Here is a 13,706-nt window from a genome sequence, read left to right on the forward strand (position 1 = left end):
ACTATCACATAATTACAATTCAGCCCCTCTAGTTTAATTAATTACACTTGATCACAAAATTAATTCTTAATTAATTATTGACCAATATTAATTAAACAAATATGATTTCTCCTTTAATATATTATTCTTATAACATATTAATAAATCATAATAACCTCTCTTTATATTTATTTCTCCAATCAAGTTGCTTTGGTGAAGGCAACCCAAAAGGACCATGCACCATCGGGTCAAGTACATACCAAAATAGTTATGGATTTAGACACTAATCCAACAGTCTCCCACTTGGATAAGTCTAACAACAATATATTATACTTAGAATAGGTATGCCGTAATCTAAGTAATAACATATTTGAAAGGTAGGTGAATGACGATTCACCAATTTCCACCAAACACGAAATATTAAAATATTTAATTTGGTTTTTAGAAATTCCTAGATTCTTTTGAGATTCAATGAACTTTTCAAATGCATGTTTCAATCTCGAGTGTGCCCTCCAAGTTTTGTGACTGGGATGCCGAGGGTCACAAAACGAGGTGTGAAGTAACCATGCAAATTACTTGGTACCCTTAATAAATTACCCCTCAATCGATGTGCCGATTAGCCACACACGCTCCATCGATACTATGATAAATATTAAGTCACCCTTTACCTACCTTGTTAAGTCCAAGTTAGTGTGCCGGTTAACCACACACGCTCCACTAACGACTTAGACAAAGTGTAAAGTGTAATTTCATGGATTAGCACCTTATTCACATTTTTCCTAAAGTAACTAAGATTGGGAATTTAATAAAACATTTAGTTACTTTATAATATTCACCATACTTTTAATGAGAATTTATAAGTCCTTGTCTTACCCGTTCGGCTAACGACCCTCCACCAGTCAAGCAAGCGGTGGGTGAGAGTGGACACCCATTAAGTTGTCATTTTATAGGCAACAACCTTATACCCACCTTATAGACCGGCTTCGTGAATGAGGCGTACTAGCGGTAAGACGACTTTAATCTTATACATATATATATATATATATATATATATATATATATATATATATATATATATATGTATATATATATATATTATTAACTTATAATATTATAAGTATAAGGGTTGAATTTTAACTTTTAAAATTCTAAGGGTTGGAACTAAAGTTTTAATCAAGACTTTACTTGTTCCAAAACTTGAGGGCAAGTTTTGTAAACTTTCAAAACTTTTCATTTCTTGTAACTTATGAGTTAAATAGAGTAATAAAAATGAAGACTCTTCATTTTTCTAACTCTTGTGTTCTTTTACTGGTTTTAATTCAAGTGTGACTCTTGGTTTTCCATAACTTGAGGACAAGTTATGGACTCCATTAAAACACATAATGATCAAGAATTAATCTACCACATAGGTTACAAATAATTCCTATGATCATCTAAACATCATAAGATCAAGAACATGAATATGAACACTTTCATGAATCAAAAATTACACTTAAAACTTTGTAATTTTGATAACAAGTTGATGTAAATGGATTAGCAAAGAAATTACACCATCTAAAACAAGTTTTCAAGTACCAAAACAGTTTAGGATAATGTTTCTAGTCCATTTCCAGCAACTAAAGTCGAAAATCTGCATTCTGAGGCTCCAACTCGCTGAGTGCATGAACCTACTCACCGAGTAGAATGAAGATACACATGAACTCGGCGAGTCCCCCCATGGACTCGGCGAGTTCATCAGGCAGACAGCAAGTTTTTCGACTTTTTCCAATATTTTGCATCAAGTATCAAACAAACAAGCCTAGGCTCTGATACCACTGAAGGGTTTTGAGCATTCTAACACTTCCTAAGTGTACATGCAACCCTAATAAACCTTGGATCTATGTTTGTCTAAGATACATGCAAATAATTATTTTTCCAAGGTTCATATCCTAACTAGCATGGCATGGGGAACTTGAATCAAATAAAGCTAGTAGAAATACTTACCTTGTAGTTGTAGTTGATTCCTTGGAGTTTTAGAGCCTAGCACCAATAGTGTGGATGCCTCAAATGGAAATCACAAATCACCACAAACTTGGAACTTTGAGAGAATAGTCACTACTATCTTGAAATCAGCCCTCTTGCTTTACTCACCTCAACTAGTGTGATTTCAAGAACCAAAGCCTCCTTTATATAGTGTGGTGGATTAGGGTTACATCCATGTAAACCCTAATACCCATGTCTCTTCATTTCCATGAGATCCATGGGTTAAAGCTCCATGGAGTATCCATGGACTTTCCATGCAAGCCTAGCCCATTCCAAATAAGCATTAGCCCACACTATATAAATATAGAAGTTCATATTTAATTAGTAGTATCTTTGATCTCTAAATTAATCCTAGATTAATTATAGATCAATACTAATTAAATAATATGATCTTATATTAATATATTAGAACTTATAATATATTAATAAATCATAATTTGTACTATTCTCAAAAGATTATCCATAAATTGTTCAGATGAAGTGCAACCCAAATGGACCATGTCGAGTCGGGTCAAGTACATACCAAATATAGTTATGGACTTAGACACTATATCCAACAGTAACACCCATAAAATTCAAGCCAAATTTAAACTTTTCAAAAACACTTTAAGTCGTTAGTTATTACAACATTATTTCCAAAATAGTCTAGATTAGAGTTTTTCCCATAAATCATAACAAAGGATGAAGAGCAGTACGATCACACTTTTGCCTTGCCGCGATCCCCCGATGTACCTAAAACAATAAACGGAAACTGTAATCCCAAAAGCTTAGTGGGTTCCCCCCAAATACCCATACTCACAGTAATACGCATAGAATCATAAACATCATACTATGGGTCCAGTCAACCATCGGATTGGAATACCCCAAGCCCACAACCAACAGGTTGGAATACCCACATACTATGGGTCCAATCATCCTTTGGATGGAATACCCCGGGCCCACAACCAACAGGTTGGAATGCCCACATACCATGAGTCTAATCATCCTCGGGATGGAGTACTCACGGCCCACAATCAACATGTTGGAATTCACAGGTCTATTGGCCTCCACACAAAGCAGATGAGCCTCAACCGCCAAACAAACATGTGCACATACATATATAACAGATAATCACATATCAGTCTATAGACAACAACTGGTCTAATGGATCATACTACATAGGACATAATACCATCCTATTTACCAGGATGTCGATCTAACAGATCATACCACTTATTGCATAATATTATCCTACCCTTTAGGATACCGACCTAATGGGTCATGCTACATATCACATAATATTATCCTACCCTCTAGGATACCGATCTAACAAATCATACTAGCATAACATACCAAGTAACAATCAAAAGGGTCGGCCTTGGTGCCTTATACCCTTGAGTATAGTGAGGATAACTCACCTTGAAATGTTGGACTGAACCACGAAATATCTCTCCCGAAACACTGTCCCAAACTCCAACACCCATATACACCAATGATCAAATTCATAAATACTCGCTTACCAATTAATCTCAAAAGCAAACTGGTCAACCCTTGGTTCAAGGTCAAAGTCAACTGCCAAATTCAACACTCCATGTTGACCTCAACTCGTCGAGTACAACTAGACATTCGCTGAGTTCCTTGCATACTCACCAATTCGCCGAGTCACTTAAGTGACTCGTCGAGTTCCTAGTGCCAGTGGCCGCAACTCCTTGGCCAACTCGGCGAGTTTTCTCCTTACAACTCGTCGCATTCATACGTGTCCAAAGGTTGGGAAAACCCTAGCCGACTCGCCGAGTCATCAACTGACTCGCCGAGCCCAAGGCAATCTTCATCGGACTCGCCGAGTTGTTCATCCAACTCGTCGAGTTCATGACCATCTTTATATGACTCGCCGAGTTGACTATGTGACTCATCGAGTCCCTTCAATCCTTCATCCATACAGATGCTTTTTAAGCCATGCAAAGGCTCCAGATTACAGATCCAACCTTCCAAGGCTTGATTATCATGTAAAGTTGCAAACTTTACGTGCATACAAAGCTTTAAGGCCCTGAAATGACAAAACTAAGCTTACAATGAAGTCTCACACTTGAGGGAAGGCTCATACTCTCCCAAGCTACTATTTTTATGGATATAGAGACCAAAGGAAGTCCAAACCTGAAGTTGCAACTTCAGATCTTGACTCAACCACCAGAAGCCTTTCCTTAAGCCCACCCAAATGAGATTAAAAGAGAGATGAGCCAAATAAGCAGCTTAATACCTTCCCGAGAGTGACAACTGATGAATCTCTTAACTCCCCACGAGTTCCTAGCCTTGATTTCCTTGCTTCCCCAAGTGTTTCCTCCTCCGAGCTTGAACACACCAAAATAACACACACACTCGATTTAGGGTTTGAGAGGGACAAGAAGCAGTAAAGGGGAGGCTTGGGTAGGCCAATGATCCTTTAAATAGGGTGAAATTCCACAAAATCTAGGGTTTCATCTGCCAGCTCCTACTCGTCGAGTCCGCTCTTGGGCTCGGCGAGTAGATCACTAAAACACGCGGACCAACCTGCTGCTACTCGACGAGTAGGTCGGCCAACTCGTCGAGTAGACCCAAAAACCAAAAAATATTCATACATAAATCAATACCTGAGAATCGTGGGGTTACAATTGTTACACTTTAGTGTTTATAGCTTGAAAAATCAACAAGTCTTATGTGTACTATCATTAAAGTTTCGAACTAAACATTTTGGCACTCTTTTGTAATTGGCATCTTCTCTCCAAAATATACATACAACCTAATGAAGAATTTATGATGTGTATAATCCCACAAAAATCAATGTGTTGTTAGTTTGCATGGAGCTTTGAATCAACCTGTTGTTGTTGACTGTTGAGTTAAATCTTCAAATCCTAAAAAACACCTAAACAAGTAACATTTAGATCTTTGATACGGATTAATGCTAATCTTTGCTAATAATCTAAACAATTGTCAAAAATATTTATAGACTAAAACATATTAATGCCAAGTAATTAGAAACTTAAATGCTTATGACAACTATACAAGTACAAAATTGAAGTTTTAAACATGGCCAATTTGAGACAGCCAAAAAGTTTTGAAAACTAAATAAATATAATTTATATTGTTATTGTATAAGGAATGTAATAAATTAATGCAAATTCTAAAAGTAATGTTAGATTAGATATAAAGTCATAAAATACATTGTGTTCTTATTGGTTAGTTCACAAAAGTAGTATGTAGTCATCTATGCTAAATAGGGAAAATGACTTGATAGGGTAAGTTACTTTTTGAAATGTACATGTTTAGTCCTTATACTTTTTTTTGCAAATTAAACCCTTATACTTTATTAATATGTACACATTAGGTCATTTTGACTGGATTATATAGGTCTTGTTTATGTGGAAGCACACGTGGCACTAAAAACAACTACATAACAATTAATTAGCTTAGTCACTCCTTATAAATGAATGTTAACATCCAAAATCAGGAGGAATCACAGTTTTGTCGTAGAAGAAAAAAGAAGATGTTGAGTGGCTCAAGCATCTCCACATATTCAAGCAATCATAGAGTAGATAAGGAAGTCCTCTGTGATTGTGAACTCCCAACAAGAATTCGTACCTCCAAGACCAAAGATAACCCTGGAAAGAAATTCCGAGTGTGCCCTAACCCATTGGTAAATACCTAAATTGATTTTATTTGTCAAATTACATCAATTTTCTTCTTCTTACTTTTTATGTTGTTGAGTTTATTACTACAGAAACCAGGGAAAAAGTGTAAATTTTGGGAATGGATTGATGAAGAACTTGAGAATATGAAGCCCTTTGCAGAAGATACTCTTTCAGATGTTGCAAATTATCTTATACAAGTTTTAGAGGATGTGGAATCTGTTAGAGAAGAAGTGAAACAGTTGAAGGTTATGGTTTGTGTACTGCTTCTGCTAATCATTGTTAAGGTTATGTTTTGGGGTTGAAGATATGCTTCTGGAGGTTTTAGGGGATGTTGATGTAATAGACTTGTTGTGTAATTCTTGTTTATGTAATGAATGTTGATGTACTTTATGTTTATGTAATGGTAAATTTTATTGCTATTATGTATGGATGTTGATGTAATTAAGTCAGTCGAATGGAGGTAAAACCAAGACAAATCATAGGAAATATTATTTTATAGACAATTGGATGTACAGAAAAATAAAAGTGATTGACAAAAGGCATCAAACCATTTAATTATTACAAAAGATAAGCCCACCAGTAGCGGTAATACAACAATTTAGTTCAAAATATTCGACAAGTACATCAAAAGTAAACAACTAGTAGGGGTAATATAGTAATTAAGTTCAAAAGATTACCCAACACTACATCAAAATATATATCACATGCATTACCCCGCTACACCAAAACCTAATTACTCTAACGTCACAGGTTTGTCTTGGCTGCATCCAGTTCCATCCTTGAGTTTAATATTTTTCTAAAGACCAATTTCTGTAATTCTTTCTGAAAACTTTCTCACCCCACCAGCATCATTCAAAGGAATCTTCTTCATAGGACTTCTCTTCATAGAAGCCTTCTTCACAGGAGCTTTCTTCACAAGAGTTCTCTTGACAGGAGCTGAAGTTGATTGACTTGGGCCTGCTGTGCTTGGAGCTGGAGTTGATTGACTTGGACCTGCTATGCTTGGAGCTGGAGTTGGCTTACTTGGGCGTGTGGCTTTGTTGTAGCCAGTTTGGTGGCAAATGGTACATCTTAGAGGAATGCCTGTCTTTGACACAGTATGCCTTGTGTGCCCACTTAGCTCTTTTTCTATCTGATCTCTTTTCCTTTTGACACATGGCTTGCCAGGTAACCTCCTCCTTAATGGAGGCAAAATAGTATGAAGTCCTTCAACAAGTGGCCACTCAGATATAACTGGGGAGGGTCCTTGATTGATCATAACTTAGTGAACTCGGAAAGGATATCTCTTTAGAGATTAACTGGGAATAATCCTCACTTCAAATATAACTGGGGAGGATCCATGTTTGTAATAACGCTATAATCCTTATATGTTTCCCAAAAAAATATCATCTGTTGAATAAAAAAAAGTGGCCCTCTTGAACTTTAGCTACCGCAGTCAAGCAATCTTATCATCTGGCCATCCGAAGTCTTCAGCACCGTAGTCGTTATCTTTACTTAGTTTATTTTGTCTTTTCTGTAAAACACTCTAATATCCAGTATGCCTTTCATGGTTGCTTTTAGAGTTGTAAACTTGTCTCTATAAATAGAGTTCATTCTTATGTAATCTATATCGGGTGTGAATCTCTCATCAAATTCTAATACACATCAGTTCTCATTCTATCTTACTTATCAAACCTTCTTACTCTCATAATCAATTACTATCTCTTTTAAAGTGCAAGTCACTTGTGACTTAATCACTAAGCTAGATCTCATTTACTAACTTGGTTTGAATGCATTCCTTGTTATGAATCTGCTTATGTGTATACTTGATATAACAATTGTTGTCATTTACATTCCTTTACCTTTCCGCATCTAACTCACTAACTTCTAACACTTAATATTATTGTTGAGCTAACAGATCATTCGAGATTAACTATTCCGCTATATACTTGTACTAACGATTTGTTCAAGTGTGTCTCAAAGTTTTTCTCTCAACAATTGGTATCAGAGCCATAGTGGTTGCTTTTTGAAAATCGGAACTCTGATTTTTCGAAGAGCCTTCTATACCACTGAAGCTCATTTCTAAAAAAATTTAAAAAATCTTCAAAATGGCACAATCGTTATCACTGAATGTCTCCAACAGTGTTGGTGGTTCTAATCAAGCCCCAATACTGGTTGCGAATGAGTACCATCACTGGTCTCAAAGGATGGAAAGATATCTCAGACGACTTGGTAGAGATGTTTGGTGTTCTATAGAAGAAGGACCACATGTTCCAATCCTCACACCAGTCCAAACTGATGGAGCCACAGCAAGGCTAGGAGGAGGTTAACCAGCTTTGAACCGTCCCACCAAAGATGATCTCGACAAGATGGAAAATGATGCTATTGCCTTTTATGAAATCTCTTGTGGAGTTGCTCCTGAAAACTTCGACATCATCATAAACTGCAAATCAGCAAAGGAGATTTGGGATGTCCTCAAAAACTTGTACGAAGGTTCAAATCAGGCTCAAGACAAGAAGCTCACTATGGCCCTCAACGAATTCAACAAATTAAAAGCTCACTCCGGTGAAAGTTTGGAAGACTCTTTTAAGAGATTCAACTTAATTGTCACAAAACTGTCCAATGCGGGCACCGTCCGCAACAATCATGAAACAAACCTACAGTTCCTTAATGGCTTGGGAAGACATTGGACAACAGCCAAAATGATTGTTCAAGGAGACAGGAAGATTCACTCGTTGTCCCTCTATAAGCTCTATTAAGAGTTGCAAGCTCAATAGTCCACTGTACTCAAGGACTGCTCAGACTTCGGAGGTCCACTTGCTCTTGTAGCACAATCACCTCACACTCAAACTTATCCCACTTTGTATGACTCATCACTGCAGTCATATGAAGCAGACTTAGAATATGACGATGAAGAAGAGTTTCAAAATGCCATTGCCCTTGTCAGTCAAAAATTCAATCGCTTACCACCTTCATTTCGTAAAAATCAACAGTACAACCGACCACCTTTCTACCGCAACTTTCAAAATAATCACTTTCGTTCCCCCAAGAATCCTCTTCCTCCACCGCAGCCTCAACAAACACAGTCTAAAGACGTACCACCGCAGCCTCAATCAACTGACTCTGGTACCTATTTAGAAGACAAAAGTGACATTGTTATATGTCACAAGTGCAACAAAGAAAACCATTTTGCTAAGGATTGCAAGGCAAACATAGTGAAAGATAGAGCCTTCTATCTCAAAATGGCTCAAGAACTGGAGGACAAAGAAAAGGGAAAAGCCTGCGTTGCTCAAGTGAAAAGAAATCATCAAGTGTGGTCATCTGGAGACGAAGATGAAGATGACCGCAGTAAAGGAGAAGGCAAGATCTGTATGATGGCAACTGCTGATGAAGACGGATCAACCAAGCTAAAAAGGAACCATTGCTATATGGCTAAATATGGAACTCTCAGCATTGTGGAACAGGTAAAACTTATGATTCAAACTTTAAATTATAGCATGCATGACTGTCAACCTTACTTGGACACACTTAATGACACATGTGATGTCGTCCTTACAGACTACAATAAAGCCTTAGATGAGAAGAACATCGCTCCGCATGAGATGTTCCACGCTAGAGGACGTTTGGACAATAAGAGACTCAAAATGGCAATGTTAGAGAAGGACTTGATGCTAGAAAAGGATGCTAGGATGTTAAGCGAAACACAATTAGAAATAGCTTTAAATCAGAGAGATTTAGCACAGAATGAAATTGTACGCTTAAATCTTTTAATTGAAAAGCTTTTTAATGAAAATGAGGCCATTGAGAATCTTGTTAATAATGGGAGTGTTGATAACACCTTTAATTGGGGTTGGTCCGATGGGTATCTAACCGTAACAGACTCCTCACCTCGGTTCACACCGGAACGTCCCTATGTCCCTCCAGACCGCAATTTCTTATTCCCAGTCAATGACAAAACATTTCTGAAGGATATCCTAGCTCATTTTAGTAAACTCCATGATCTGAGTAATAACTGTGTTATCGAGGAAATTCTCCCTGAATTTTTGAATCATGTTGATAACATAGATCACTCTGATTCTCAGACATCATCTGTAGCCGATGAAGAAATTATTGCAGAAAGTCCTGAAGTCTCATTAGACTTCCCATCTCTACAGTCTGACCGCAATGTTTCTAACCACAGTCATGAACTGCAAACCGTCCCATTACCTAGTAACAATTGTCCCACTAAAGTGTCCACCAATACTTACTTTGCGGTTGTCCAAAACACTACTCCGCAGATCATAGTCAAAAGTTATGTGACTATTGAACCAATCAATCATGAATTACCAATCGAAAATTTTGAATTTGGTCAATGTTCTCAAAATCCTGACTTCTCCAGTTCGGATGAATCATGTCCCTGTTTTTCAAAATCTCCAAAAGATTTAAGGAAACCGCAATTAAATGTCACTGACTGCGGTTCTCCTAAGACCGAAGCAAAAAAGAGTCTTTAAAGAAGAATTTCGTTCCCGTGGGAAGCAACATGAAATTTATTCAAAACGAAAGAAATTTGTGAAATACTCAAGTCAAAGAGTCCAGAAAAACTTGTTTTCTCAAATTATCATTTCAAATCAACTGTTTCCAAGAAAACAAAAAGGAAGGAGTTTAATGTTTTTGACATTGCTCAAAAATCACCTGACTCTAAGGATAAGTCTTTTCGATCAAATGATTTTCAGGTCTATTCATTAGACAATCCAAAATGGAAAGGTATTCTACTTACTCCGACTCTTCCAAAGTCACTTTCAAAAACTCAAAAATGGAAAGGAATTTTTCCAACTCCGGCACTCAAAAGGTCACCTCAAGAATTTACGAAATCACCTCACAAAAGGCCTGCACGTGTCTACACACCTGCAAGACCTGCAAAAATCACATTTTAAAAACACACAAAGAAAAGGGTCAAATCATACAATCCTCGAACTAGACAAAAGCATACTTTTTCTTCAAAACAACAGACTAAGCCAAATGTCAGGGGAAATGATAAAAAGTTCACGTGTCAATGTCAATGTCAAAAGATCTACTCTCATGACAAATATCGTCGTTCTTAAAAGACTCGTAACTATCCACAATCTCACAAAGCTCCAAAAGATCTCAAACACCCAGGACTAGGCTTGAAAATTGACTTAAAACTTGTCCCTGCCACCTCACATCATGCATCGATTAATACCTCGTATGTGACTCTGGGCTCTAAACTCGCTTGGGTGCCCAAATTAACCACTTAATTTCTATAGGCATTGTGCAAGGAGGATCAAGAAGAAGAATGGTTGATCGATAGTGCCTGCTCCTTGCACATGACTGGAAGGTTAGAATACCTTCGGGATTTCAGGCCTATATGCAATAGTGGAAATGTTACATTCGGCAACAATGCAAATGGAATCATCCGAGGTTACGGTGTACTTACTATGGGGAACTTTTCAATTCAGAAGGTTGCTTATGTATAAATCCTTAAACACAATCTTATCAGTGTTGGCCAACTATGTAAGGCAGGCCATCGAGTTGAGTTTGATGATCAATTCTGTTACGTTATAACGAGTGATAGAAGTACCTGCTTGATCAAGTCACGATCCGAGGGCACCATGTATCCTTTGGACGTCTCTCTCATCATTGGAAAACTGTAGCTGTGTTTTCTCTCCAAAGTTGTATCCGAAGTAAGTTCGTTATGGCACCGCAAGCTCGCTCATCTCAACTTCAAGTATATCAACACCTTGGTTACTGGAGAGCTGGTCAGAGGATTACCCATTCTCAAGTTCAGCAATGACACTATATGTCCTGCTTGTGAATGTGGTAAGCAGTCCAAAGCAAGTCACCCCATGGTGATTGACTCCTCAATATCTGAACCGCTTGAACTTCTACACATAATGATCTCTGCGGTCCATCAACCGTAGCCAGTCTTCATCACAAAAAGTACATATTGGTTATAGCTGATGACTTCACTCACTTCACTTGGGTATTCTTCCTCAGACTCAAATCTGAAACCCCGCAGATTCTCGTCAACTTCATCAAAGAGATAGAACTTCATATCAAACTGCCTGTAAGACGCATCCGCAGTGATAATGGCACTGAATTCACTAATCATCCTCTCAACAACTTCTTGGTGTCAAAAGGTATCTCTCATAACTTTTCAGCTCTGTATACACCTCAAAAAAAATGGTGTAGTAGAAAGGAGGAACCATACTCTAGTGGAAGCAACCAGATCCATGCTCAAATTCGCACACCTTCCTCTTTACTTCTGGGCTGAAGCTGTAGCAATTGCATGCTTTGTTCAAAATCGAAGCATCGTGTGCAAACGCCTTAATAAAACACCATATGAGGGTCTCAACAACCGGAAACCAAATGTTCATTTCTTTCACATCTTTGGGTGTAGATGTTTTGTGATCAATAACAAAGATCGGCTTAACAAATTTACACTAAAGTCCGATAAAGGCATTTTTCTTGGCTACTCTACAAACAAGGTTGCCTATCGGGTTCTTATCAGACGAAAGCGGCTCATCATTGAAAGCTTCGATGTGAAGTTCGATGATGCTTACATCCGCAACATCCCTCCATCTACTGAAACCACTGCCATCATGGAAAGTGACATTCTTGCTTCTTCAGGTCCTCTAAACCTGGTTGAAGTCAATCATGATGATCTTTTCGACCTTATTGATACTGAAAAACTATCCTAAGTTCTTGTGTCACCAACTGCTCAACAACAACACGCTGATGTTTATGGTCCATCTCTATCCGAAGTAGGATCTCTCAATACTTTCACCTCTCCGGTTGAGGGGGAAAGCTCTACTCCGGTTCATACAACAACCATCGAGGTTCCAGTATTTGATGATGCTCAAGCTCCTCTTCCTAAAAGATCACTACCATCAAACGTATCTTCGGATTCGGATGATGAAATAATAGAGACCATTGACACTCGAACCAACTCAAGGATCATTTCTCTCCCATCAGCAGTCCATGGGGAACCTTCTCAGGTTCCAAAGGAACTCCCTTCAGCAATCCAGGGGGAACCTCTTCAAACTTCTCAACAAAATGTCATGATCGCTCCAACAAGTCAAAATGATTCTGTAGGCTGTTCACAAATCCAGGGGGAACTTCCTTCCCCATCCGAAGCAGCCTCTGATATTGAAAACATTCCTTCAACCGCAGCTGCTGACCATCTGATGCCTCGTCTACACGTATGGACGAAGGATCACCCACCAGGTCAAATTATTGGCAACCCATCCGTAGGTATCCAAACTCGATCTGCCAAAGATTTATCTGATCATTGTCACTATGCAGCATTCATGTCCGCAGTCGAGCCTCGATCTATCAATGAAGCGTTATTGGAACTAGATTGGATTTCTTCAATGCAAGAAGAACTGGAAGAATTTGAAAGAAACAAAGTGTGGCGACTTGTTCCTATTCCACAAGGCCATACTATTGTTGGTATAAGATGGGTGTTCAAAAACAAGTTAGATAAATCTGGTGCAGTTATCCGAAATAAAGCAAGACTAGTTGCAAAAGGGTATAGTCAACTGGAAGGCGTTGACTAGGGGTGTAAACAAGCCGAGTCGAGCCGAATACTACCAAGCTCGAAGCTCGGCTCGACTAAAATACTCGAGCTCGAAACTCGGCTCGAACTCGACTCGAGCCTTGATTTTAAGCTCGAGCTCGGGCTCGTGAAATACTCGACAGTATCGAGCTCGGCTCGGCTCGGCTCGACTAATATTTTAAAAAAATCAAAATCACAAAATTGAGTAAGAAATATTAAACATTCCACATGTAAATGTCCAAACTACAAAAAAAACCACTATTAATCACCGAATATCAATATAATATCAACCATATATGTCATAAATGAATAATTATAAAGAAATGACATATATCTTATAAATGAACAATTATAAATAAATGACATATATGTAAATTACACTAAGCTCGACTAAGCTCGCGAGCCGTACGAGCTGAGTATTTTTGTACTCGAGCTCGGCTTGATATGGTACTCGAGTAGCTCGAGCTCAAGCTCAGCTTGATTAAGGTCGAGTCGATTTCGAGTATTTGCCGAATCGGTCTCGAGTT

General features: G+C 38.1%; 1 protein-coding gene across 1 annotated transcript; it reads left to right on the forward strand.

Annotated features, from left to right (window-relative positions):
- Window positions 1-5,440: 5,440 nt before the first annotated feature.
- LOC111890188 (uncharacterized) lies at window positions 5,441-5,947 on the forward strand. Its single transcript, XM_023886342.1, has 2 exons — window positions 5,441-5,650; window positions 5,735-5,947. Exons 1-2 carry the CDS (start codon window positions 5,441-5,443, stop codon window positions 5,945-5,947), a joined length of 423 nt encoding a protein of 140 aa, XP_023742110.1.
- The last annotated feature ends 7,759 nt before the right edge of the window (window positions 5,948-13,706 follow it).

The sequence above is a fragment of the Lactuca sativa genome, chromosome 6 (assembly GCF_002870075.4).
Source record: "Lactuca sativa cultivar Salinas chromosome 6, Lsat_Salinas_v11, whole genome shotgun sequence".
Lineage (NCBI taxonomy): Eukaryota > Viridiplantae > Streptophyta > Magnoliopsida > Asterales > Asteraceae > Lactuca > Lactuca sativa.